Source organism: Maniola hyperantus, chromosome 22 (assembly GCF_902806685.2).
Source record: "Maniola hyperantus chromosome 22, iAphHyp1.2, whole genome shotgun sequence".
Taxonomy (NCBI): domain Eukaryota; kingdom Metazoa; phylum Arthropoda; class Insecta; order Lepidoptera; family Nymphalidae; genus Maniola; species Maniola hyperantus.
In genome coordinates, this window is record NC_048557.2 from 5,995,166 (window position 1) to 6,022,248 (window position 27,083).

Consider the following 27,083-nt stretch of genomic DNA (forward strand, 5'->3'; position numbering starts at 1 on the left):
GGGAGACCAAACGGCCGGGGGTAGGGTTGCCAGATCGCCAAACCTAATAGCCGGACAGACCAGCCAGTTTGGCCGGACATTTGGGTAGAAAGGCCGGACACCCTACATTATTGAGCATTTTGTGTCTTAGTATTAATAGGTACGACAAAAAAATTGTAGGTAGGTACCTATCTAAAATCAAGCTTTTTTTATTATTGTCATAAATCTTGTTGTCAGGCGGCACTGCCGCCTGCGAGAGTGACCGACAGTCGACTCACCTGCGCTCGGCCACGCTCGTTTGCGAAATGCAAAAAGCCTTACAAAAGCCGGACAAGCCGGACACCGTTTATTTTGGCCGGACACGCAATCAAAAAGCCTACCTATGTCCGGCTTTATCCGGACGCCTGGCAACCCTAGCCGGGGGTCAGGGCGATAGGTTGAGAAATCGGCGGACTATCCTAGCCGAGTCCAGCAAGACCGCTTTTTGCACAGAACCCCAGTCGCCTCAGATGGTGAGTGAGGTGACTGGGATCAACCCATTCGCAGATAATAATATAACGGTTGGGTATCTGGTTGGGATGGTTTCAGTTATTATTATAAGCAGCTTTCGCTGATGCGTCTATATCATAAGTGCTACGAGTTTTCCAAATGTTTGTCCAATCTATTCTTGAACAAGAATATTATCATGGGCAAGAATAAAGATAGACCGATTTTGTAAGACTGTTCACATGAAATATCATCATTGAAATTTGAACTATTATGACTACCTATGTGATACAATAGATAAAATAATTTTATCATGTAGCAGTGGTACTGCTTTCATCTTGACTGCATCATCACTTACCACCAGGTGAGATCGCAGTCATGGGCTAACTTGTAAATGTAATCGATAAAAAAAACCGGTTAAGTGCGAGTCGGGCTCGCACACGGTGGGTTCCGTCACTGCAGCTGTATAATACTGCAAGTTAATGACGGACAGTGCCATATAATATGATGTGATTGATAAAACATAATATTACTAAATTGAAGCTAGTATTATTTAAATATTATCTATCGTGTAAAATGTGTCGATAATAATTTTTTATTATATTAATTTCGTCTTCCCTAAAACTTAAAATTAGTTGATTTTATAGAAGAGTATTTTTTGATTTACGACAAAAGCGATTGAAAGGAAATAATAATATACAAATCTTTATTTTTTGACCAAATTGAATAAAATAAACTAGATTTAATAAGGTGACCAACAGAGCAGATTAAAGATGCTCGCATACCTATCTATTACGAGACAAGCCGGAAACCAAGCATTGTACAGTCATCATCTTCTCAAGTCAAACTCGTCAACGGTCCACTACTGAACGCAGGTCTCCCCATATTTTTTTACGCCGCTAAGTTAGTAATTAGATTGCTTAAAACGTTCATAACTCCGAAAAGTCAGCGGTGCGTGCCCGATTTTTTTTTTATTGCATGATAGCTTACGCTTGACGACAATCATGATTTAGCTAAATAAGCAATAATGGTTGGAGAGGGCCCGACCTATCGCCTATCAGATCAATTTACAGTACCACCCTATCTACTGGAGCTTACAGTGCCTATCACGTCATCATCCTATCTATATGCCAAATTTCAGCCCGATCCGTCCAGTAGTTTGAGCTGTGCGTTGATAGATCAGTCAATCAGTCAGTCAATCAACTTTTCCTTTTCTATATATTTTATTTTAGTACAGAGTACAGACACATCACAGTCTTTTATCAAAGATCTAAACGTTATCGAGCTAAAAACGAAACGTCAAATTGAACATTGGCAAAATGAACATTTCGTATCCCCAGATAGTTGGGTCAAAAGGTCAAACTTTGTTCGTAGCGTTTGTCATAACACGTCGTGACATCGCCGCATAGATTATCACGAATTATTGACCTATTAAATTTCGATTTCATTGCAGCATTGTCTCTAGCAACTTACAATTTAATTGTCTTTACAATTTACATTAATCGCCGACGTTAATAGAATTAATTGATAACCATCTTCTTTTTGGAAGTCTACTGGAATAAAAACTTTGGTTTTGTTTTTTAAAACAGTTGTAATAGGAGTCCTAGGCTAGACATGTGAAATGTTAGTCAAAAGTTGCCTGAAAATATTTCTATAGCAATATTTCTATAGAAATATTTTAGCTGTTATTACTATTTTATCAGGCGTTCATCTAAATATGTAAAAGGAAAAGGTACCTACCTAACTGACTGACCGACTAACTGATCTATCAACGCACAGCTCAAACTACTGGACGGATCAGGCTTAAATTTGGCATGCAGATAGCTATTATGACGCAGGCATCCGCTAAGAAAGGTTTTTTGAAAATTTGAGCCCTAAGGGGGTGAAATAGGGGTTTGAAATTCCCCAACACTGCGAAGAACGTTTGTTTGGATATTTGTTTGGATCATAGTGGCTTTAGGAGATAACAGGTAGGATAAAGGTGTCAAAATCTTGCGTCAAAGTATAAAGTCTAATTTTTTATATTTTCTTCAGAAATGTATTAGAAATAACGTCAAGCATTACCAGACACTTAGTATCATGGCAATAATCAAGAGTGTAAAGGTAGGTGTTAATCAAACCACCATTAAGAGACTTTATTGGATAGTTCACTGGCCGAGCCTACCTACATAATATTATATTTTTATACTAACTACCTACTACAAAGAGTTTATTCATTGCGAAGGGAGCACCATCAGGTTGGTCACACTAACACAATGATTTAATTTTAGTCAATACAATAGGCAAGTCCATCCGTGTGAAGCCGGGATGGGCCAACTAGTATCATAAATAAAAAGAACTAACTGATAACCTTTTAAGTGCCTAGAGATAACTCAATTCAATTATAATGTAAACAGGGCTTTCCCGTATGACATACCTCTAGTATGTAAACTTGTAAACAACTTTGGCTCAAGATTACAATATAAATAGCAAGCTATACAAGGTGTTCAATAATGTTCGTAACATTCCGGCAAGCTTTCCGATGTGTAAGATGTACTTACCAAAATGTAATGAGCCTCGTAGAGCGACACCTGTGGGAGATAAAATCAAAACTCCACTGCAACAACCCTGCAAATAATTATTTATCGCGGAAATGAACTCATAAAAATCTTCTCCAGGTGAACTCCAATGACTGTTTGAACATTAAACCATAGATATTATGAACACATGGAAGCGCCATACCTACGAAAATAGAGTGCATAACTACAGAAAAGAATCTCATGAAAATCTTCTAAATATATAAAAGGAAAAGGTGACTGACTGACTGACTGATCTATCAACGCATAGATCAAACCACTGGATGGATCGGGCTGAAATTTGGCATGCAGATATAGCTATTATGACGTAGGCATCCGTTAAGAAAGTATTTTTGAAATTTCAATCTCCAAGGGGCTGAAATAGGGGTTTGAAATTTGTGTAGTCCACGCGGATGATTCGCGAGCATAAGTTAGTAATCTCATAAAATGGCTGCTCATTAGGGAATGCGCGCCTGTGAAGTATTATTAAGACCCATCTCACAAAATGGCACCCGGCCTACACAGCATTATATTCTATTCCGGAATCTCGGAATCTCCATAGGTATACATTTCTATATCTATGGTTTGAACTTTTGTCAAGCAGAGACAACGAAGGAATCTATGGCACTAGCCGTACCTCAGTGGCGTGCATAGCGTTCCAAGCTAGGGTAGGCATTAGTCAGTTAGGTTACCTATTTAGAGGCTGTCATGATGAAAAATGACCATTGAGCCATATTATTTCAACTTGGGTAAGCAGTGCTTTTATGCCTCTATGACCTGCATGCCACTGCCGTACCTACTATATATACCTCATATTATTTTTGTCATGTTATATGATTTATCAAACACGCTGTATATAGTATAGTTACTTAACCCAATTGCCGACGCATTCAAAAATGTACCATTTCGCGTCGGGCCGTCTTATTATTCACAATGATGTTCTATAAGGAGATTTTTATTTTATTACATTTCTACTTATATTTACAATCGTATTTTGTGGATTGTGTAGTAAAAAGCAGCCTCGTATTTGTTATCGATGATACTGGTTCGATGGCGGAGGAAATTGACGGAGTTAAGCAAAGGACATATGAAGTTTTCGACGCTGTTCTTTCATCTAATGGATCGGCGATTGACGATTTTGTTTTAGTCACATTTAATGATCCAGGTGAGTTTAGTTTACAGTATTCCAATTTAGCATTATAGAAATAGAACAGTAGGTACTTATAACAGTATGCTTAGTAAGAGCGAAACAATCACGTTAGAGTAGAAATAACTATAAAGGACCTTGAATTAATTTCACAAAGTTTCCCTTGCGCGCTGGTTGTAGATATATGGAAGAACTTGAGCTTTAAAATCAGACTTTGACGATCCATTTTTTCGATGTTTGAATTCTATCAACGTTGATAAGATGTAAAATCTCATAATAAGCACATGGTCTTCTATTCCAATTTCCAACACTGGATTGTTTCTAGGATCAGATTACTTATATCAATTTAAGTGAGCTTTCTATTCCAAAAATGACTCTTTTATATGATACGAATAGTAGCATAGTGTTTACTGTTTACACAGAATGAAAGGTATCTAATTTCTGCGAATGTCCCGCTACCTAAGCAGTAGGCAGTCAACTATTAATGTTTGCATAAGATAAACTGCAGCATTATGCTGAGCTGGAAACTCTTCTACATTACCTATCTACCTGTTATGCCACACAGCCCGAATATTGGCGCTTTTTTTTTTTTTTAATTTGCTCCGCTGTGGAGATAAGAACGCTGGATCACAGTGATTCAGACTTCGTCTTCGCGTGAAGTCCATAAAAATCCGCCAACGTCAGTCTTGTGCAATACAAATCAAGTGGGTACGTCCACCATCTTCTTTGATGTGTAATTCCCGTTTTGTTTCATTAAACAAATAGAAATCATATGCACTTAGTCCTGTAAAAGTGCTTACTGCTTAGAGCAATTTAGATTTCTGTATCGGACATCTTCACGTTGGCACTGACGGGACAGAACTAGTATTATAGCCAACACGTGGACGCCTCACGAAAATATCGACCAACGTTGGGGCCACTGTTGGGTCAACGTGTGGAGCCGGCCTTATGGTTCCTTGTTTCGGTTGTCATGGACTTCCGCAAAGTACCGCCTGCTTCTATTCAAGATTATAATAAAACTCACCAGGTACTCAGTTAAGGATGGTTACCAGAGACAAATATGCATACAAAAGAGAAGTACAAAACATTCAAATCCATGGCGGGGGCGACTGCCCGGAGTTAGCGATGTCCGGAATTGAACTAGCTCTTGAAAATAGCAAACCAAATTCTCTTCTCTACGTTTTTACGGACGCATCTGCTAAGGACTATAACAAGTTTGAGCGGGTCAAAAGTCTAAGTCAGAAAAAATCAACCCAGGTACTAGGTTTCTTTTACTAGGTAGTTTCTTGTTTACCTTTTTTAGTATAGGTACATATAAATAGCAAGCAAACGATTAGACGCGCGGGTTAAATGATACCGCCCATGAACATTTGCAGCAAAAGAGGACCCGGCAATGCGTTTTGCTGGCCGACATTTTCTACTAGGGAAATCCGTGGTTATTAAAGCTGCAGCACCACCGCTAGTCCATCATGACTAGCACAACGTCATCCTACAATGACGCTGAGTGAATCATATTTCAATGATGATCACAACGTGCAATCACAAGTGTTAATCGTCAAGCGTAATGAGACAACGAACCAACAGGATAGAGATCAATTCATCGTTGGAAAGAGGAATGATAGTATTGACGAAGGGTGCGCTTGGCACTGATTTAGGGATGATTTATGCCAACACGTGGTGGGAACGAGCCGTCCCAAGTACGAGGCGGGGACGAGGAACGGATTCAAGACATCTCGAACATTTTATATGAAGCAGCTTATGCTTCACCGTGTGGCGTCCGTGCACGGGCAACGAGCACGTCTAGACGGACGGGTGCAGTATGTAACTGTACTCCAAGACAGTGCCCATCACCGGTTCACTACAGAGCACGGATGCCCTCGCAGAATGAGAAGGGGTTTGGCCATAGTGCGGATTGGCAGACTTCACACACTTTTGAGAACATTATGTATAGAACTCTCAAGCATGCAGGTTTCCTCACGATGTTTTCCTTCACCGTTAAAGCAAGGTGATATATTTAAATGCTTAAAAACGCGCATAGATATGAAAGTTAGAGGTGCTTGCCAAGGATTAGCCCCGACCTCCGATTAAGAGGCATCAAAATTGCTGCACTCTTAGCAAGTGTGAAAAGTTGTTGAAAATCAGATTATATGTCAGCATGCCCGGGATCAAACCTCCGATTACGAGGCGGACGTCTTAACTTAGTTTAACTGTGTTTATTGTTTTATAGGTAACCTTTCTGCTGACAGGTTTATGTGGTGATACTACAACGCCAGACTATCTTGTATTTGAAAAACTGTCAGAGGCTACTTCGGGACAGGTCTTCAACATAGAACGTGATGATGTAAAAAAGGTGAAAAATCTATATGGTTCTTCTTTTTATCTTAGTGTTGGTTTTTCTAATATTCTTTTGCACCTGGATCAGGTTCTTTTGCACCTTGAAATCTGCATTATCATGCTCTTGTGTTTATGTACCTATTTACAAAGTATATGTTGCTAGTGATGACATTTGGCCTCATAAGAAAGCTTAGAGTCACTCAGCGGGCGAATATAGAGAGCTATGCTCGGAGTTTCTCTACGAGAACGAGATCAAATCAAATCAGATCAGAGAGGAAATCTGTAGGAGAACTATAGAGTAACCGACATAGCTCAACTGGTGGGGTGGATTCAGGCGGCGCAAGACCGTGGCGTGTGGAAGTCCCTACAAGAGACCTACTTATGTCCAACAGTGGACGGTTATCGATTGATGATGGTGACTATGAAAGCATACAGAATGCTTGAGCTAACAAACATCTTTTTCCTCTTTTAGGTTATTGATTACATTATAGAAACGATAAAACATAAGAAGACCACACTGGACAAAAAAACCTTTCGAAGTGGTGTTGCGAGTAAAAATATGACGGTAAGTTTTTTCCATCAGCTGTATACCTACTTACCTAAATTGTTTTTGTCTATAAGTATATTTTTTAATTTATCTTACTTATTATTGTAATTAATACAGTATGTCTGAATTTGTCATTCTATTAGATCATAATACAATTTTATGGAATTTTGGTTTTTAATTACTATTATTTACTGACATTGTTTTAAATTACTATGGTATGCATAAATATTTGCATACACTGTGCATGATATAAAAAAAAGGTTATATGCGAAAATATTAAGTATGTATCGTACGCGACAGGTCGAGATGGCAATCGGGGCGTCCCTTCCCCATTTCAAACTGTCGCGTACTATTACTACCTAGTTAGTTTTAGCGCAAAAACGCCATGATTTTGAATCACACATATTAATAGCACGATATCAGTGACATAAAAATACAGTTTATAATAGTGTGTGCTGTGCCATCAGCACAGATGTCCGTGTGGAAAAGAGGTTGATAAATTTGGAATCCACGGACTCTCTTGCCAAAGGAGCTCCGGTAGGCTGTTTAGGCATGGCTCTCTTAACGATACAATTAAAAGAGCTCTTGCCACCTTAATATTCCTGCGCTCATTGAGCCGGCAGGGATTAGTCGGGATGATGGCAAGAGACCTGATGGATTGACGCTGGTTCCCTGGGAACGGGGACGGGCGCTAATGTGGGACGCAACTTGCGTTGACACATTGGCCCCGTGTCATATCAGGAAGACAGCATCAAGACCGGGAGCCGCAGCAGAAACAGCTGAAAACGGCAAGCGGCGCAAGTATGCCTCTCTTATAGAGAGTTACATTTTTGTGCCGTTTGCCGTGGAGACCCTGGGGCCATGGAGTCTTAGTGCTAAAAATTTTTTACGAGACATTTCACCGCGATTAATAGCCTCAACTGGTGACAGAAGGGCTGGCTCATTTTTTGCGCAGCGGATCAGCCTGGCTGTCCAGCGCGGAAATGCAGCCAGTATTCTTGGCACCATTCCACGCGGTCATGATTTATATAGTAATTAGATAAGGCTAGCTTTAAGTTTTATTGTATTAAAAAAAAAAAAAAAAAAAAAAAAAGTTCAAAAAAAAAAAAAAAAAAGTTTATAATAATATTTATTGTGGTTTAATATCATTATAGTACCACAGTCAAGAAACCTACAGGGTACTTCCCGTTGACCTAGAATCATGAAATTTGGTAGGTAGGTAGGTCTTATAGCTGGCTTTAAGGGAAAAATCTGAAAACCGTGAATTTGTGGTCACATCACACAAAAAAATTTGTGGTCTTGAACTAATAATTAATATCAAGTGGGGTATCATATGAAAGGGCTTCACCTGTGCCTTCACCTTCGCCTTCACCTCTAAAACAGATTTTTATGAATCATAGTTTTTGATTTATCGTGCAAAATGTCGTAAAAATATGACTGTACTATGGAACCCTCGGTGCGCGAGCCTGACTCGCATTTGGCCGGTTTTTTTAAAAAATCTTTCCTCTCGTATAGTTTTCAGTAGACAGTAAAATATGGGACGTGATGGTTTCTGTATCGGCTGCTAATCCAGAGTTCCGTATATTGGGACCTGATAACGCTGAGGTGGCAGTCGAAAAAATTACCGCCACGGCTACCACATCTGTAAGTGTTTGTTTTATAATATTAGGTACTAGCTGATGCCCGCGACTTCGTCCGCGAGGAATTAGGTTTTTCAAAAATCCCGTGGGAACTCTTTGATTTTCCGGGATAAAAATATTATGCTGGCGACTTCGTCCACGTGGACTACACAAATTTCAAACCCCTGTTTCCGCCCTCTTAGGCGTTAAATTTTCAAAAATCCTTTGTTAGCTGATGTCTACGTCATAATAGCTATCTGCATGCCAAATTTCAGCCCGATCCGTCCAGTAGTTTAAGCTGTGCGTTGATAGATCAGTCAGTCAGTCATTCAGTCACCTTTTTATAGTATATTTAGACTAGATGATTGGAGAACTAGCAAGAAACTCTGTAGTAGCTCTTTACAGATGTGTAAGTGAATCAAAGGAGATCGCCTGTGAACGGGCCCTCCTTTGTGGCGCGCCGGGTCAAAACTTAAACTAATTTTTAAAAATGTGCTATTTTTTTACGATTTTAATATGTTTAGTTACGACTTTTCTTTCACTCTATTATTGAAAATATCAACAATTACAGTTAAAATCGTAAACATCCATTTATTTTGAAGAAGTATTAATTAAATATAACTTCAATATCGGCAACATAAAAAATAAGATTTCTTTATAACCAGGGTGAATAAATGGAAATCGTTTGCAGAATATAAAAAGGTAATTATTTGTCTACAAAATAAAATTAAAACCATGATGACATAACAATTATATTAGGGGGGGCCTAAAGCTCCTAAGAAAATGGGCAATCTCCTTTACTACTCCTTTTTCTTTTTAGATTGGCAAACTGAAGACAAACCCTGGCGTCTACACGATCATCATGAATAGTGATGCCAGCAGCAAGCCGACCTCAGTGGTTATAACTGGATCCACAGCAGTGACATTCCGACATGGCTTTTCTCCGTTTATACCATCGACTATTAACGAGACCTCTACCAAGCCTATGCCAGGTTAGTATAAATTTTTTTACAAAAAAATAAAAACCGACTTCGTTACACAAACACTAAAAATTGAAAAATAATTTAATTTATTACCGAATATATTATGTATACAAGAGTTAATATAGTTCCATAATAATACTTTTTGGTGCCGGTGCCAATTAGCTTTAGCTGCGCGAATCGTCTAGACTTCATATTTTTATGGGACTCCACAATGGCACCTCATTGGCACCGACCCCAAAAAATATTATTATGGAACTATATTAACTCTTGTATACATAATATATTCGGTAATAAATTAAATTATTTTTCAATTTTTAGTGTTTGTGTAACGAAGTCGGTTTTTATTTTTTTTGTAAAAAAAATTATTTCACAATTTTTAGTGGCCCCATGGAATTATGCTATGCCTGGTTAAAAATCTATTGTTTACTAAGCTATTACACTGATCGCGAGCAATTTACTCTTATCCGTTGAGGAGTTCCAGTATCTATCTTCGAAGATGTTCATCAGATCTTCACCAAATTGAAATGGGACCAACTTTGAAGTAAACCCTTTCAAACAAAAAAAGAATTTTCAAAATCGGTCCAGGCGTTTTCGAGTAATCGGGGAACATACATAAACGAATTGAGAACCTCCTCCTTTTTTTGAAGTCGGTTAAAAATTACTTGTTAGGTAAGTACGTGACAGAGCGAGATGGCAATCGGGGTGCGAACGCCTCGCACACCGACACAGTCCCCGCGCTAACGCGGTGCGGGTAAGCGGGGCGTCCTCCCGCCTCATACGCCGATTGCCATCTCAACCTGTCGAGGACTATACCTTGTTAATTGTTATCACGCCTATTGGTCGATTGATCGTAAGGAGTGTAGTACCCAGTAGTACCTATGGTTATTGACTTAGGAAGTTCTTTGTCATTTTCCTTTCCTCCGTGCCTCAACGACAAGTCCACGGTTTCAGTAATTATCGCTAGCGCCGGATCATCATCATCATTATTGTCAACTGATAGACGTCCTCAGTTGGACTTAGGTCACTTGTAGGAACTTCCACACGCCACGGTTTTTTTTATTTGTATTCATTATAGGTATACGCTTGACCACAATCACACCTGATGGGAAGTGATGATGTGGCCTAAGATGGGACGCGTTTACCTAGAAGATGACGGTCTTGCGCCACCTGAATTCAACGGCTCCCTGCGCCTCGTTTAATATCGTCTATCCACATAGTGGGGGTCTTTTTACGCTGCGCTTTCCGGTGCGACGTGCGAGGTGCGAGGTCGCCATTCTAGCACCTTAGAACCCTAACGTCTATTGGATTTTAGAACTATGTGCCTCTTCAGCTTCGCCTAAGATTCGAATAACTCTTAGTAGTGTATCTATGTGGAAAGATCTCGGAACCCCTTGCATTATTATCCTAAGAAAACCTCTACTTTTGATCAGAATATCTGTCAAAAGCTAGCAGACAAACAGGCAGATATACTTTATTAATAATGTGTTTATTTAATAACTAGCTGATGCCCGCGACTTCGTACGCGTGGATTTAGTTTTTTATAGATCCTGTGGGAACTCTAAAAATTTCCGGGATAAAAAGTAGCCTATGACCTTCCCCGGGTTGCAAGCTACCTCTGTACCAAATTTCGTCAAAATCGGTTGAACGGTTGAGCCGTGAAAAGCTAGCAGACAGACAGACACACTTTCGCATTTATAATATTAGTATGGATTATTAAGAATAGTGTGGATTTAAAAAAATATTCCTTTTTAGATGAGCTATCTGTTTTATCAATTCAATTAGACAACAATAAAAGGGATGTTTTATTAAAAACGGTTGAGATAAGAGATGAAAACGACCGTATCATTTATGAGCTACCTTTGGAAATGGTGAACGATGACCAACAATTCTACATTACCCAGGTTATGGACCCACCTACAGATTCATTTAAAATAGTGGTAAGATTTTTAATTTTCCATAAAAACGCACGATACTTCTGGGAAGTATAAAAAATCGGCTAATTGCGAGTCAGGCCTCGCTTTTTTAGGGTTCCGTACATAATTATGAACAACATAATATTTCGAGTGTATGAATTCCGACCTATAGACACGAAGAAAAACTCAAAAATGTTCGTTTGTTTTGGTCACAGCTTACAGTATGAGGCATAGGTATGAGGCATTTAGAATGTCATATCGGCTTTGTAGAGAGTTTTCGCTGTCACTCATACTTATATGACGTTTTGTCGGTCTCAACGACAGGGACAACGCTCTATCTCTGCTATCTTTTTCTAAAGGTCGATGTACATTACTTTCGGCTAACTATGTATTTTGTAAATTATTGCCCGCGGTCCGATCACAAATGCATGCAGTAACAAATGTAGCGCCATCTACGATGTGATTTTAAAAAACCATTTTATTTCGACGAGCTCTTTTTAATTTTTTTTGTGATTAGGTTTGCCTGCCTTTCATGATTCTAGGTCAACGGGAAGTACCTCCCCTATAGGTTTTGATTCTCCTTGTCTTGACAGACACGACATACAGATAGACAGACAGACAATGCAGTTTTTCCTTTTGAGGTACCTACGGAACCCATAAAAAATCAGACTCTTAACTCGCCTCAATAGCTCAACGGGTAAAGGGTGAAAACCGAAAGGTCGACGGTTCAAACCCCGCCCGTTGCACTATTGTCGTACCTACTCCTAGCACAAGCCTGACGCTTAGTTGGAGAGGAAAGGGGAATATTAGTCATTTAACATGGCTAATATTCTTTTTTTTAAAAAAAAACGAATACTTAGCTAACCCACGATTTTTAACAAGACGTATCAGTAAGTACCTACCTACTTATCTAACACCAAACAACTCCAATTTATATATACTTTTAAATTACAGGTACATGGTTACACACCCTCAAATGAAAAGATCACCAGGATATCACCAACAACTGTGGAATATCAAAAACCTAATCTGGGTAAATAATCTATGAATTCTAAAAGTGTACCTAATGTAGAAAAGATTTTTTCAAATAAAACCGGTTAATAATAAATTATTACTACTGGTGCCCGCGACTTCCTCCGTGTGGATTTAAATTTGTAAAATCCCGAGGGAACTCTTTGATTTTCCGGGATAAAAAGTAGCCTATGTTACTCTCCTGGTCTTTGACTATATCCATGCAAAAAATCACGTCGATCCGTTGCTCTGTTGCGACGTGATTGAAGGACAAACCAACAAACACACTTTCGCATTTATAATATGGGTAGTGACGTTTTCATTTTTTTTTTGTTGCAGTAACAGAAACAGTAAAAAACTTGGCACCTAAAGTCACTATTTTAGGAGAAGCGAAGACAATAAATGCAGAATATAAAAAGCCTTTGACTATACATTGTAAAGTGATGGCATATCCTGCGCCAGACGTAATATATTGGCTGGACGAAAAAGGCATATACTTACCTTTAACGGTAATATTATGTACCTATACCTAATGGCTAGTAAGAAACCAAAAACCCATCAAAAAATGTCACGGGGTTTTAGGGTTCCGTACCTCAAAAGGAAAAACGGAACCCTTATAGGATCACTTTGTTGTCTGTCTATCTGTCTGTCTGTCAAGAAACCTACAGGGTACTTCCCGTTGACCTAGAATCATGAAATTTGGCAGGTAGGTAGATCTTATAGCTGACATTTGGGGAAAAATCTGAAAACCGTGAATTTAGGGTTAGATCACACAAAAAAAATTAAATTGTGGTCATGATCCAATAATTATTAGTATTTTCAATTTTCGAAGTAAGTAACTATATCAAGTGTGGTATCATATTATGAAAGGTCTTCACCTGTGCAATCTAAAACAGATTTTTATTTATTTTTATGTATCATAGTTTTGAATTATCCTGCAAAATGTCGAAAAAATACGACTGTAGTATGGAACCCTCATTGCGCGAGCCTGACTCGCACTTGGCCGTTTTTTTTTATTGCGTGATAGACTTACGCTTGACGACAATCATGCTTTAAAAAGCAATGATGTCTAGGTTGGAGCTAGGAGGAGAGTGCTTGCTTACAAGATGCCTATTCACTCTTGTTTTTAAGGTTTTCAGGTAGGTACCTAATACGTGGCGTTAGGAAACATAACGTATCATAAACGTTGAGAAAAAAACGCGGTTTCTCGCTGCTCTATGGTAAAACGGTGAAGAGGGAACAATGTTGTGTGTGTGAATCCTGAGCACACTCTTTCATCTTTTCAGTTCACTCTCACTGGATCATTGATCGACATTTTCTATTATATGGTAGGCGATAGGTCGAGAGTTCACCCGCACTATTCTGCACTGAGTTAGCGCGGAGACTGTGCGAGTAATGTACTCCACCCATTGTCACTCCAGCTTCGCAATTTTGCACAACTTTTTAAAAACTATAAACTCTTTATTTAAGCCTATTGCAGTTGATCTTCCATATGAATACATAAGTATTCTTTACTTACGCAATGTAGAAGAAAATAGTACACAAACTTGTTTAGCAAATAACACTATGGGACAGGATAGAGCTTCTGTTAATATTGAAATCAAAACTTTCTTCAATGTACTTGAATATCCGACTGGTAAGTTGCATTAAGTTCAAATCAAGATTTACTTAATGGACTAAGAGCCAGCGCGTGCCAAACTTTTGTGATTTTATAAAAGCTGAAAGTTTATCTACGTATTGGTCACACTTTTAGTTTAAAAGTTTAAGGGTGTCTGGTAGGGATTTGCCACGACACCAAGCGTCTGGTGATAATAATAATAGTACTTATAATAATCTTTAGTATCAGAAATTACATCCATATTTACAATAATAATTTTAGATTCATAATATGTAATTATTCAATATAAAACCTTCCTTTTATGGTGCACCAGTAATGCACGCAATGCAATGCGGCGGTGTACGCCCACCCAGTGCCTCATAAATGCTGAAATATTGCATGACGTGATTTCTAATACTATTCCGAAGAAAAAAAAATACTTTATACTTTGATGTAAGATTTTTTACACCTTTATTATCTGTTATCTTTCAAAGCCACCATGATCCAAACAAACATCCAAACAAACGTTCCTCCCAGGCAAGGTTGGGGACAATACGTAGAGAAACTTTCAGCTTTTATAAAATAACGAAGGTCTGGCACGCGCTGGCTCTCTCTCTATAAGCTACGTATATCATGACTATAATATTGTAAGGTACGCGGCCAAAAGTGATGAACATCGATCTTCAGAAGGAGATAGCAGATTTGTAGAGCACTGTCTCGGTCGTTGAGACCGGCAAAACGTCATAATATGGGTATGAGTGACAGAGACAACTCTCTACAAAGCTGAAATGTCATTCTAAAGGCCGATGTTCATCACTTTCGGGCGTGTACTGTACAAAAAATGTTTCTTTCATAGACGCAACTATAGAATATAGAACAACAGCACAACTGAAACTGAAGATAGAGTCATTGCCGCCCGCTACTATTGTTTGGCTTAAAGATGATGACGTATTAAGAAACAATGAATATTTTAGTATTTCTGAAGACAACAGTACATTAACAATCAAGGATATGCAACCAGCAATGACAGGAAGTTATACTGTTGAAGCATCGAATGGTTTCAATGCAAAACGATTTGATTTTGAAATATTTTTATCGGGGGCAGGTAATTTTTTTGTTCAAGGCATAGACAGACATGAAGTGCAATAGTAATTACAAGGTATAATGAGCTCCACGCTGATTCCTCGTTCCATGGAATTCCACAAAACACTGATTAGTACAGTACGCACCAGAAAATAATTAAAATCGACGTTTAGAAAGAGATTTAGTAGTTTTGTAAAGCATTGTCTCTATTGTTGTAAAGAAATAGAACTGAATACAAAATTATATAAAGCACCAAAACAATTTATTTTACAGAACCTCCCAAAATTGACTCAAACATGGCTAGTGAGTACCGAGTCGAAAAAGGCTCTAGTGCAGAATTATCATGCAGGTAAAAAAAAACCATACTTAGCTTACTTCGAAGGATATTTTCAAGTGAAATGTTAAAAGTCTGTAGTTATACTGCAAATTATAAATTGGCGATAGAAGAAATGATCAAAGTGTTTTGATTATTATTTTTCATTTTAATTGAACATATTATTTAACTGTGTTTTTGTATTTTTAGAGTTATAAGTGGCAAACCAGAACCGGAATTCTATTGGTCATTTGATAAAGACTATACGGGTAATTTTGAAATAATGCAAATAGCAGAAGTCAGTAGCACGGAAAGTAGCTATAATATCGACAAAGTTGACCCAAAAGTTGCTGGGGCTTATAAATGCACAGCCTACAATGATTTTGGAGAAGACTCCCGAGAAATGGATTTATTCGTTGAATGTACGTCGATTTGGTTATTGTTTTAAATGCAAGATAGGATGGAAAACAATGATGACGTTTAGGTTCGAGTACGCTTGCCTAGAAAATGCCTATTCACTCTTACCCGGAAGGCAGTCAAGTCTTAACGTGGCAAAAAACACGGACTTTGTATCAGGAACGGTTGTGAAGTTCCTAAGCACACTCTCCAAAGAGTATCCGATGACAGACCCATAGGCAGGAAAAATTGCGACTTTCTAGACTGAGCAATATCGCTTGCGTTAGTGATTGGTCACCAATATCTTTTGGGTGCGACGATCTTGAGTCCTCAATGTACATTTACAAATTCGCACGAGCATTGAGATAAGACCAGAGCTGCCTGATTATACATTCTCCTCTGGTTTCGTCTTTCGATCGCGCACTGGTGAGGTTATGCGCGACATCATTAGAATACTTAGCGATTGAAATATCAGCCCCAAACAGTTTTTATGTTGATTCATACTTAAATAAGTGAGTTAACTATTGATATGATATTTTTAGATCCACCAACTGTAGAAATTAATGATGCATACCTATATAAAGCATCAATGAGGGCAGGCGAATTAATACAAATCCCTTGTTATGTTGACGGTGTGCCTACTCCAACCGTTAGATGGCTTATTGATGGACTGGAAATAAATGTTACAAATAATTATAAAATTTACAAGGATAACACCTTAAGGTAAACTTCTCATTACTCAATTTTTACGGTAGGAATGATGACAGATTTACTATTTCCCTGAAGAAAGTCAGTGATTTGATCAAACCCCTAAGCTGCTTTAGTGAGAAGGTGCAATTGCTATTCGACTTATACATATATTTGTATACCTATATTAAATCGTTGAAAAAATAAAATGGACTGCTTCTTAATATACTTAATAATATTCATTATTAGTTTTAGAAGTTCAGTCGACGACAGGGGTGTATATACATGTGAAGCATCAAACCCATTAGGAAAATCACGCAAAGACGTACACCTAGATGTGTTTGGTAAGTTGAACACGTTTTCGTATACAAAATGAGAAAAAAGAGATTGTGGATAGTCAACAACTATTGTAGAACGAGTAGACCTTGTACGAAGTGTTTTTTTAAAATGATATGGGACAGTATGGCGAAATCCTAAACCATAGGAGATACAGGAAACGGTCTTAGGAACCTTTAGGTCTTTTTTGTGAAAACAATTTTTGCATACTCCATTTTTTGGTCAAGCGCGAGTCATCCATAAAAATCAATGGAATTGACTAAAAATTTTTTTATGCCGATCGACTCAATTTCATGTAAGGATTATTTCATTGTATCGAAAGAAAGAAAATTGGGACGGCAGAAGTTGTTTTCACAAAAAAAGACCTACAGGTTCCTAAGACAGTTTCCCTGTATCTGCTATGGTTTTGGATTTCCCCATACTACCCCGTACTGTCCCAGTTAAAAAAAAAACACACTGTATAACTCCAGAAACATGAAATTTTTAAACAAGTACCCAGAACTCAGTAAATAATGAAGTGTAGTTTTTCACAACCCGATCTTAAAGATTTCTTTTTTTTAGTTCCTGTGAATATAGAGTCGCCGAAACAAAGTCTTATAGAACTGAAAGTGGGGGATTTACTGGCACTTCCCTGTCAAGCTGATGGTTTTCCAAAACCAAATATAAAATGGATGTTCTTCAGCAAGGATTCCAAAATTGCACCAAAATCTTTAAGGTACCTACCTACCTACCAAATGTTGAAGCTTTGCAGCTTTTCCGCTGACTTACTGATTTTGATATCAGCAGCTGCGTTGGGTATGGTTGCCGTGGTTAAACTGTACTATTATAGACTACGTTTAATAACTTATGGCCTAAACTCACCCAACCCAGTTAACTGTTCTGCCGACCGCTCTGGAGACTCTTTGCTGGTGCCGCACTGATTCATCTACGTCCACGCTTATTTTTCCCCAACCGCATTGTTTTATAAATTAATGCGAATGCTCAATGCGTCTGCATCAATGGCAGCGAAGAAATGCACATGTTGGCACTGACGTGGTCTCTGCTGACTCGCCCGATGCCGAAAGTGTAGCTATACCCTTTCAGGTGTTCATTCGAATTTTAGTATCAAACCCGTCCCGAAAATCTACTACAAAATCAAGTTTCTTTAGACAGTCAGTTTATCCTATTTATTATCATCTATTCTTGCCTTTTTTCAATAAATATATATGCAATGTAAAATTAAGTACTTAGGTACCTAGCAATCGGCGTTTTAATCGCTTAGAATTTAAAAACATTTTACTAATAAGGTTTAAACATCGATGTATTGATGATGATTATTTAAAATATTATGCAGGTACTACCTACTAGACTACAGTAGAATAGAGATTTTTATTCAAATCTCTCTATTTTACAAGTGCTTTTGAATCGTCAAAAAATTTACCTCTGCCTCCGAATGCCGTTCCTAGTACGTTAGTACATAATTGTTCAATGTTCCTACCAAGAACCAGCAAGAAACTCGGCGGTTGCTCTTTTCAAATATTCAAACAGTTAACACTAATTATTATAAAAAAATAATTTCAGAAAAGATATCACAAATTCCATTGTGATCGACCGAGTGCAATTAACTGACGAAGGTTTATATACGTGCGTGGCAAGCAATGCTAAGAGCTTATCTAATATCACTTATGAAGTTAATGTGAAAGGTAAGTTTTATCACATTTCCTTTTTAGGGTTCCGTACCTCAAAAGGAAAAAGGAACCCTTATACGATCACTTCATTTAGGGTTATTGAAGTCGGTGTTTTTATTTAACTTAAGGTTTCAAAGTCTATAACAGACACAGTTAGGACCATTTTTTGTGTTTTATAATATAGAAAATAAGACCATTTTTATTCACAGCTCCTCCAACCATATTTAACACGTTACGAGACAAAACTATCGAGGCTGTTAAAGGGGATTTAGTTTTAAGGCTCCCGTGCATAGTAGACGGTCATCCGAAACCAACAGTTACGTGGACATTTGGAAATGGATTAAATGTAGTTACCGGTAAGTTCTACTTAATAGAATCAACTACTATTCTACTAAATAATAGCACAACGGTTGAAGAACGGACTGAATTCCGAAAGGTCGGCGGTTCAAACCCCACCGTTGCACTATTGTCGTACTTACTCCTAGCAGAAGCTTTACGCTTGTTTGGATTGAAAAAGGGAATACTAGTCGTGATTAGCATGGCTAATATTTTTTATAAAAATAAAAATAAATTATACACATTTCAAAAGCAGCAGTTTTTATTCGAGAAACTTTCGATTCGTGGTTCTCTCTCACTCCATAGCATATTATTATTATGTCAGAAAAAGAGGCCTCGAAGCCCGTACCCCCGCTTGGCCTTCGGCCAACCGAAGATGACCCTGTCTTCATCGTGCATTCTATAATTTGACCCATTCGCTGATAAAGACTTTGTTTTTTTCAAATTCATTTTGAATGAAACAGAAAAGTAATTGATGTTTTCGATTTAATTTAATTTATTTTAGTTTTAATTTAACGTTGTTTTATTTTACTTTTAATTTAGAATTAAGTTTTTTAGTATATACTATTAATAATTAAAAATATTCCACATTAAAAAAAATTACTAAATTAAAAAAAAATGTTATTCTAACTCTATTAATTTCAGGAACTGAATGGTACGACGTTGAAGAAGATGGTACGCTAATTATAAAAAATATAGACGAGGATGATGCAGGTGACTATATATGTAAAGCGGAAAACCCACTGGGGTCAAGTTTCGAAGACTATAAAGTTATTGTTCTCGGTGAGTTAAGAATTAGCACTCATCTTTATGATTAACAGCTGTGTTTTATTTTAAGGCTTTTTGTCAATCAGCTTTATATAAAGCATCGCTGTCGTATATTTGTTTGCAAATATTGCATCGGGATTTTCAATTACTTCCGATCTAACTATATATATTAAGTTACCTTGACAAAACAGTGTACTTCAAGTTACAATTTCTCAATTTTGAAGCTGAATTGGGTGGTGTTCAAATTAACTTCAGAAATAAATCGTGCGTGAGAGGACAAACGATCTTTCGATTAGGTATTATGCATTGATGTATGTATATACTTTATTGCACCATTAATGTTGTGGTTTATAAAAACTGTTTATCTTAAAAGTTTGAATGTTTTTAAATAAATAGATAAACATAATCTCCACAACTTTTCGCTATAATACACTATCGCGTGTGACACTAAAATTCGTTATTCTTGCATTTTTATTAAGTAGGTATTAAATTGTTTTTTTTTTTAATATTTTTTATAGTACGGCAATCGTGCCTAATATTTTTGGAGAGTCTGCAATCCTTAATTTATTTTAGTTTTAATTTAATGTTGTTTTATTTTACTTTTAATTTAGATTTAAGTTTTTTTTAAATCTAAAAGCATAAATAATATATTTTTTTTAGTATTTTATATAATTATAATGATTTATAAAAATTCTTATTCTTTTATTTTCATAATATGCCTTTAGTTATTTATATAACATTCCGTAATTTTTATTGGTATCAATGCTGGTTAGAGGCTCCTAGGTTAAGGCCAGTTTTATTAGTGTACATAAAACTGGCCTTAACCTAGTGTAAACTGTTAAATAATATATTTAACAGTTTTTAATTATGTAGATACCTACCTATTTATCACATAATTTTACAGATTCTCCAACTTCAGACGGTAATAATGGTACAATGCTAATTCTAGAAAAAGGACAGTCATTTAGAATTGACTGTGGAATGTCTCATAAGAAAAGTGACTTGATACGCTGGTTTAAGGTACTAGACATAATCTAAATTAACCCAACGCTGCTAGAATATCTGTTCCATATCAAATTTACACACGTTTAGATCTCGTTTTCTTGAAAGAAGCTTATTGCTTCAGAAGTTCAAAAAAAATCGGCCAAGTGTGAGTCAGACTCGCGCACCGAGCGTTTCATACTACACCGTTTACCGTTTTAAATATTTATTTAGAGTAAGAATTACAATTAACGAACCGCAAAACTAGCTTTGTTTGTAGAGGTATGTTAATATCAAAGAAACTATGATAGTTAAAGCGTAGATTTTATTTTATGCTGTAAAATATACGTAAAGATTTCCCTTTTTTCCTTTTGAGGTACGAAACCCTAAAAAATCTCAAGGTCAAAGGTCAAAGGTAATTTAATTGTTTTTTTGGATTACCAAAGCAAAATTTTATTAATAACTCAAACTCATTTCAGGATGGAAGATTCATTAAAAACGGCGATTTAGCTCTAAATAATGTACAAATGGCTGACTCTGGTACATACAGTTGCCGAGTGAGCAATTTCAAAGTCTCCCATTCATCTCATTACCACGTCATTGTTGGTTTCAAGCCAAAGTTTATTTCCGATGAAGAAACCAATATTGATTTCATTGCGGATTCTGTCACTGCTTTGTCATGCGATGCTCGTGGAGCACCAAAACCTAAGGTATGTCAAAGTTGTAAAGCAACTCAAATATTTAAACCTAAGTATAAATCTAAAAGCCCTATAACTAAATGAATCAAAAAAGGAACTTTTTCTTCAAATCCATCATATCTAGAGGACTAAAAATTGATAATAATTGTCGGTTTTGCTTACACTTACCCTTGCTGTCTACTGTCTGTGTGTATATTGACATCTGGGCACTATTGAGCCAGAATAACCTAACTGAGCTTCACTTCGTGTTTTTCGATTTGATTGATGTTATTAATTCAGGGAATGAATGATTTGATTAAGTAGTTCAGGGAATTCTCGTAGAAATTCGGGGATGACATGATATAAGCTTAGAAATTAGGTAAACATTATTACGACACTTCATAGCTATATCGTTTTTGAGAAACTAAGTACCTACCTGTAGCATGTTAGTGTAGACTAAAACGGGGTACTTATTTCGAAATTCTTTCTATGGTATCGAACTTTATCGAATCTCCTTTTTCTTAAGATCTAGAAAATTAAAATAAACCAGCGACCCACCCCAGCTTCGCATGGGTAGTTTATTACAATTTTCGTAGGGATCTCTAATTTTATTGAAATAAAAATATTTATCCTATGTCACTCAGGAATAATGTAGCTTTCTCCTGGTGAAAAAATTTTCAAAATCGATTCAGAAGTTCCAGATACTACCCCCGACAAACTTACTAACTTTAACTCTTTATAATACATCATTTTTACATTATAAAAAATTTAAAATAATATTTCAATATGTTTTAGATACAATGGTGGAAAAATAATCAACTCATTGAAGAAACATCTATGATTCATGTTTTGTTTATGGAAAATAGTGACATTGGACAGTACACTTGCAGAGTTCGCAATGAATTCGGAAATATAAGTCGAACTTTCAATATTATTGTTGCAAATGGTTTGTATTTTAAAACGACTTAGGGAGCTTTCCCTAAGTCAACGTATATTTAGCTGTTTACCTACGTACGTTTACATGCATTTATCCATTGTCAGAGTATTCATTGGTTCATCACATCTCAAAAGTTATTAGATTTAGATAAATGAGGCTTTGTCTTAATGTACGTCGTTAGAGCCGTCATCTAATTATATAAAAGGAAACGGTGATTGTAACTGGTGAGCCTGACTGACTGATCTATTAACGCACAGCTCAAATTACTGGACGGATCGGGCTGAAATTTGGCATGCAGATAGCTATTATGACGTAGGCATCCGCTAAGAAAGAATTTTGAAAATTCAACCCCTAAGGAGGTGAAATAGGGGTTTGAAATTGGTGTAGTCCACGCATATGCTATTATATATTTAAAGTACGTACACAATAAATAGAACATGATGTTAGATTTAACAAAAAATATAAAAATACTTCAAGAAATAAAATAAATTTGAGGTAAATGCATCGAGTTTGATAAGTTTTCATATCTGTATTAAAATAAAATGTTTAATGCCTGGTAACTGGCCTTATTAGAGTATCGCCTGTACCCGTTTTATATACCTAATACAATATATTATTAGAGTATGAATTTAGTTTTTGAACATTATCTTATCATACGTGTTACTAAACGACAACATTTTACGATTCTTCAAGAATTTTTATTTTATTTTTCAGAGTGCACATTAAACATTGATAGAAATTTTGAAATGAAACAGCCTTTATTATTATCATCCGAAGATATTAATCTGCCAGCCCTTCGAAGTGCCGATGGCCTGCTTAAGATCCCAGCTAAACATAGCATACTTATGTTTTGTCCGAACAGTTTCATTAATATTGATGGCATCAAATTCGGAGATCATCTCAACGGTACATGCGTTGATAACTCAATACTGAACATAAATGGAATAAATGTGGATTTTGCAAATATAAGATGTAACGATAAAATCGTGCCTTTAACGAAGAGTACTGGAGTTCGCTGCGGTCCTGGTAGTACCGAATTATTGAACATTGGGTACGATATAGGATTTGAGTTTGTAGGTATCTACGATGTCTGTATCAATAAACACAGCAAACTGCCACTGTATACTAAGTTCGACATGTATCCAATAATTGAAGACACTATCCCGAATGAGAAAATAGAATTTGTTAGAAGTAAACATTTACCATTTCAATTCGAAGACATGTACAATTGTTTGCGACAACGCAACAGCACTTTATCTTTAACTGGAAAACGTTTGAGCACAGATAACAGATGCTGCTTTGCTAAAAGACAGTTGGTGAACCCTAGAGACGTGGTTCCAGGATATCAGCAAGTTGCAACCTACAATTATTTAAATGTTATACCGAAATGGGGTACATGCGGCACAGAGGTAGGTACATTTTGGATAGTATCTTTATATATAAAAGTCCTGACTGACTGACTGACTTATATATCAAAGCACAGTCTAAGCCACTGACTCTAAAGACATAAAATTTTGCTTTTCTTTTGAAGGCCCCAATATTGTAGTTGAATTAGGTGTAACAAGCTATGATCAATAATAAAGCGCGAAGATAATATTGGTGAACTTACAGAATTGGGACGAAGTAGAAGAAAGAGTAAGAAGTCTGGTGAAGGCGTTAGGTCATCCACTAGAAGTGTACACAGGTTCTTCGCATTTGATGAAGCTTCCAGCACAGCCGAAAGAAAATACTGTACATTTGGTCGACAGATTCAATAGGCAACAACCAGTGCCGCGCTATACTTGGAAGGTACCTCTCTCACTGCATTGTATTCCTCATTACTGAGGGTCATGATATTTCCTTACATACTAATATTATAAATGCGAAAGTGTGTCTGCATGTCTCTCCGTCTGTCTGTCTGTTTGTCTGCTAGCTTTTCACGGCCCAACAGATAAACTGATTTTGCTGAAATTTTGTACTGAGTTAGCTTACATCACGGGAACGAACATACGCTACATTTTTATCCCATAAAATCAAGAGTTCCCACGGGATTTTTACAAACCTAAATCCAAGCGGACGAAGTTGCGGGCATCATCTAGTTAATTATAATGGTTGGAGTTTTCTTGGGATGATAAAGAGGTGGGTTTCCATCCTTGCGCATACAACTCGACTAAGAGAACGAAATTTCGACTCGTACCTACTTACTGGCTTACCACAAAACATAGATTATGTAAAAGCCCTTTACAAAATGTCATATATAAAAAAGTACTTTCGAATCGTGAAATACATGTATATATAAATATGTGTATATATTTATATATGTGTATATGTATGTATATATAGCTGTGTTTTATATATTATACACAAACTTAACCTGGTGTTAACATTTATATTAAGATAATATTTATATACCTATAATATAATTATGTATGTGTGTCTTTGTTTTAGTAATAACTAGTCTTACAGTCTGTGTTAGTATAGTCATTAATAAGTATAGTTGTTAGTTAGTGATTTTTTATTTTATTAATTTTTTATGTTTCCGTGTGTTTTATTAGTTATCATTAGTTTAGTTATCATTAGTTTATAATCCGTGGCGTCACCCGGTTCAGGGTACCAGCTGAAAATCAGCGCTGTATGTCCTTGTGCAACAAGGCATACAGCATAATGCTGAGCTGGGACCCTTTTTTCGGGTTGTGCCACACAATATAACAGTTTGTTCCGGCGCTTCTTTTGCTTGTTCTCAGGTGGAAGAAGCGCCGGAACAACCAGCTCTTAGCTTTAAGTTGTGATGTGTGGCATAATTTGTATTAATAAACGTCTTTTCTTTCTTTCTTTCTTTCTTTCTTCTGAAATGCATCTACCACTGGTTCGGAATGCCTTTCCTACCGTGAAGAACCAGCAAGAAACTCAAGCCCGTTTTATGTTAGTACATTACTAACATAACTATTAATAGATAAGATAATAAGAAATATTTTTACTAACACACTAACTCTAGTAAATATATAGTTGTAAATTTAAATTTAAATATGGACTCTTCTGGTCTGAAATAAAAGATTATTTATTTATTTAATAATAATAATAATAAATACACTTTATTTGCACAACCACAAGAAGGATTACATTAAAGAATAAAAAACACAGACAGAAGGAAGATACAAAAGGCGGCCTTATCGCTAATTAGCGATCTCTACCAGGCAACCTTGAAGATTGGAAAGTATAAGGAAAATTAGATTGCAGGTGGTGTGTAATATACTAATAAACATACATTCAAATAACTGATACATACTAATACATAAATCACTAATACATGTATTAAATAATATGTATAATACCAATATACTAATAAAATAAAATAGACTAATATATACTCCATAATCGTACTTAAAGAGAAACAAATATGATTGACCATTAATACATTTAGACCATACAAACGCATGTGTTTAATGTTGATTATACTTTTTTTGGGTTTTTGTGGTGAGACTACGAAATTTTGGCGGTTATTGATCGTTATCAGATGATAGTGATAATAATCGTGACCCTGACGGCTTTACGTGTTTGTCGAGGCTTGAAGAAAATGAAAAGGCCAAAGGAAACTGCCCAGTTTTGGGCCCAGTCTTGTTATTTTATGTTAAACCAAAATCACAAAAAGTTATTTGAATTTACAGTTGCTAAATATAGAAAAATATTAACGGAAATGTCTGTGTTTTTGTCGAACTTATTACTGTAATTGTATAGTGGAATAGTGTACAGTAGGATGTTGTTTTATTTTGTGTTGGATTATTTTACGTACTTTAAGGAAACCCATCTAAACAGTTCACTAGTCGTCTAATTATTATCATTTGATTGATAATTGCAAAAATATTGTTCAAATAACACATTATCAAACACAACCTAATCATGGATTTGAGCCCATGTATTTTGATTATGCAATTGTCACCCAAACTGAAACTAAAGCGTTCTAAAGGAGATATTTTTATCTAACAAATCTCACTAATTCGGAACTTGTAACGGTTCCTCATTTTCTGGGCCCAACGATAAATAAATAAAAATAAATAAATAAAAATCTTTTTTATTCGTATAAACTTTTAAAAGTACTTACGAATAGTCGGATGCATCTACCACTGGTTCGGAATGCCTTTCCTACCGAAAGGACCGATGTATGGGAGATGATCGGTCTTCTTTGGACCTCCTAAGTTGGTCACACATCCAGTTACGGACTTGGGTCAACGTTGCTTATCAATCGCAATAGAAATTTGTAATATTAATATGGAAGTATGTAAGTAACTATATAGTTCGCTATTAAATGTTTCTTATATGCTTTATTTCAGGTAATAGTAGATCATTACGAAGCCAATGCCGTCGCTATTATTCAGATCAACATTCCTGATATCACTCTACATCAAGCCTTTTCCTTCATGCTTTGCAAAGACATTTGTCACCAAATAGAATGGATGAAAAGTACAGAGTGGCGGGACGTCAAGAAGGGATTCACTTTTTGCTGCAAAATTAAAGACTTCGAGACAGCGTTTGGTTACAAAGACACAATATTTAAAATCCGTGAATTAAGCTCGAAAGTTTTAATAATTTGAGAATTCAAATCTAGATTTATTTTTTTAAATTAAAGGAAATTATCGCTACAAAATTTAAAGCAGAAGTCAATTTTAAGATTTCGTTATTTTTATTCATAAGATTTATTGTAATGATTTGTAAAGTTCAATCTATATATTCTGTGCTTAAATAAAGATTTTCTAT

At 36.4% G+C, this 27,083-nt stretch overlaps 1 protein-coding gene across 1 annotated transcript; it reads left to right on the forward strand.

Annotated features, from left to right (window-relative positions):
- The first annotated feature begins 3,911 nt into the window (after positions 1-3,911).
- Positions 3,912-27,083, forward strand: LOC117992963 (hemicentin-2-like). Its single transcript, XM_034980693.2, has 25 exons — positions 3,912-4,185; positions 5,195-5,424; positions 6,395-6,517; positions 6,974-7,066; positions 8,564-8,692; positions 9,488-9,659; positions 11,403-11,587; positions 12,518-12,596; positions 12,914-13,083; positions 14,045-14,210; positions 15,028-15,276; positions 15,528-15,603; positions 15,778-15,989; positions 16,506-16,686; positions 16,900-16,994; positions 17,548-17,701; positions 18,547-18,668; positions 18,863-19,009; positions 19,635-19,772; positions 20,662-20,777; positions 21,218-21,448; positions 22,211-22,361; positions 23,067-23,761; positions 23,964-24,140; positions 26,660-27,083. The coding sequence occupies exons 1-25, from the start codon at positions 3,954-3,956 to the stop codon at positions 26,918-26,920; spliced, it is 4,584 nt and encodes a 1,527-aa protein (XP_034836584.1). The 5' UTR covers positions 3,912-3,953; the 3' UTR covers positions 26,921-27,083.

Excerpts from the sequence above, each read along its gene's own strand:
- LOC117992963 (XM_034980693.2), top strand. The coding sequence starts at position 3,954 with ATGATGTTCTATAAGGAGATTTTTATTTTATTACATTTCTACTTATAT. Across the intron at positions 17,702-18,546 it reads ATTGCACCAAAATCTTTAAG|AAAAGATATCACAAATTCCA; the intron begins GTACCTACCTAC and ends AAATAATTTCAG. Across the intron at positions 18,669-18,862 it reads TTATGAAGTTAATGTGAAAG|CTCCTCCAACCATATTTAAC; the intron begins GTAAGTTTTATC and ends TTTTATTCACAG.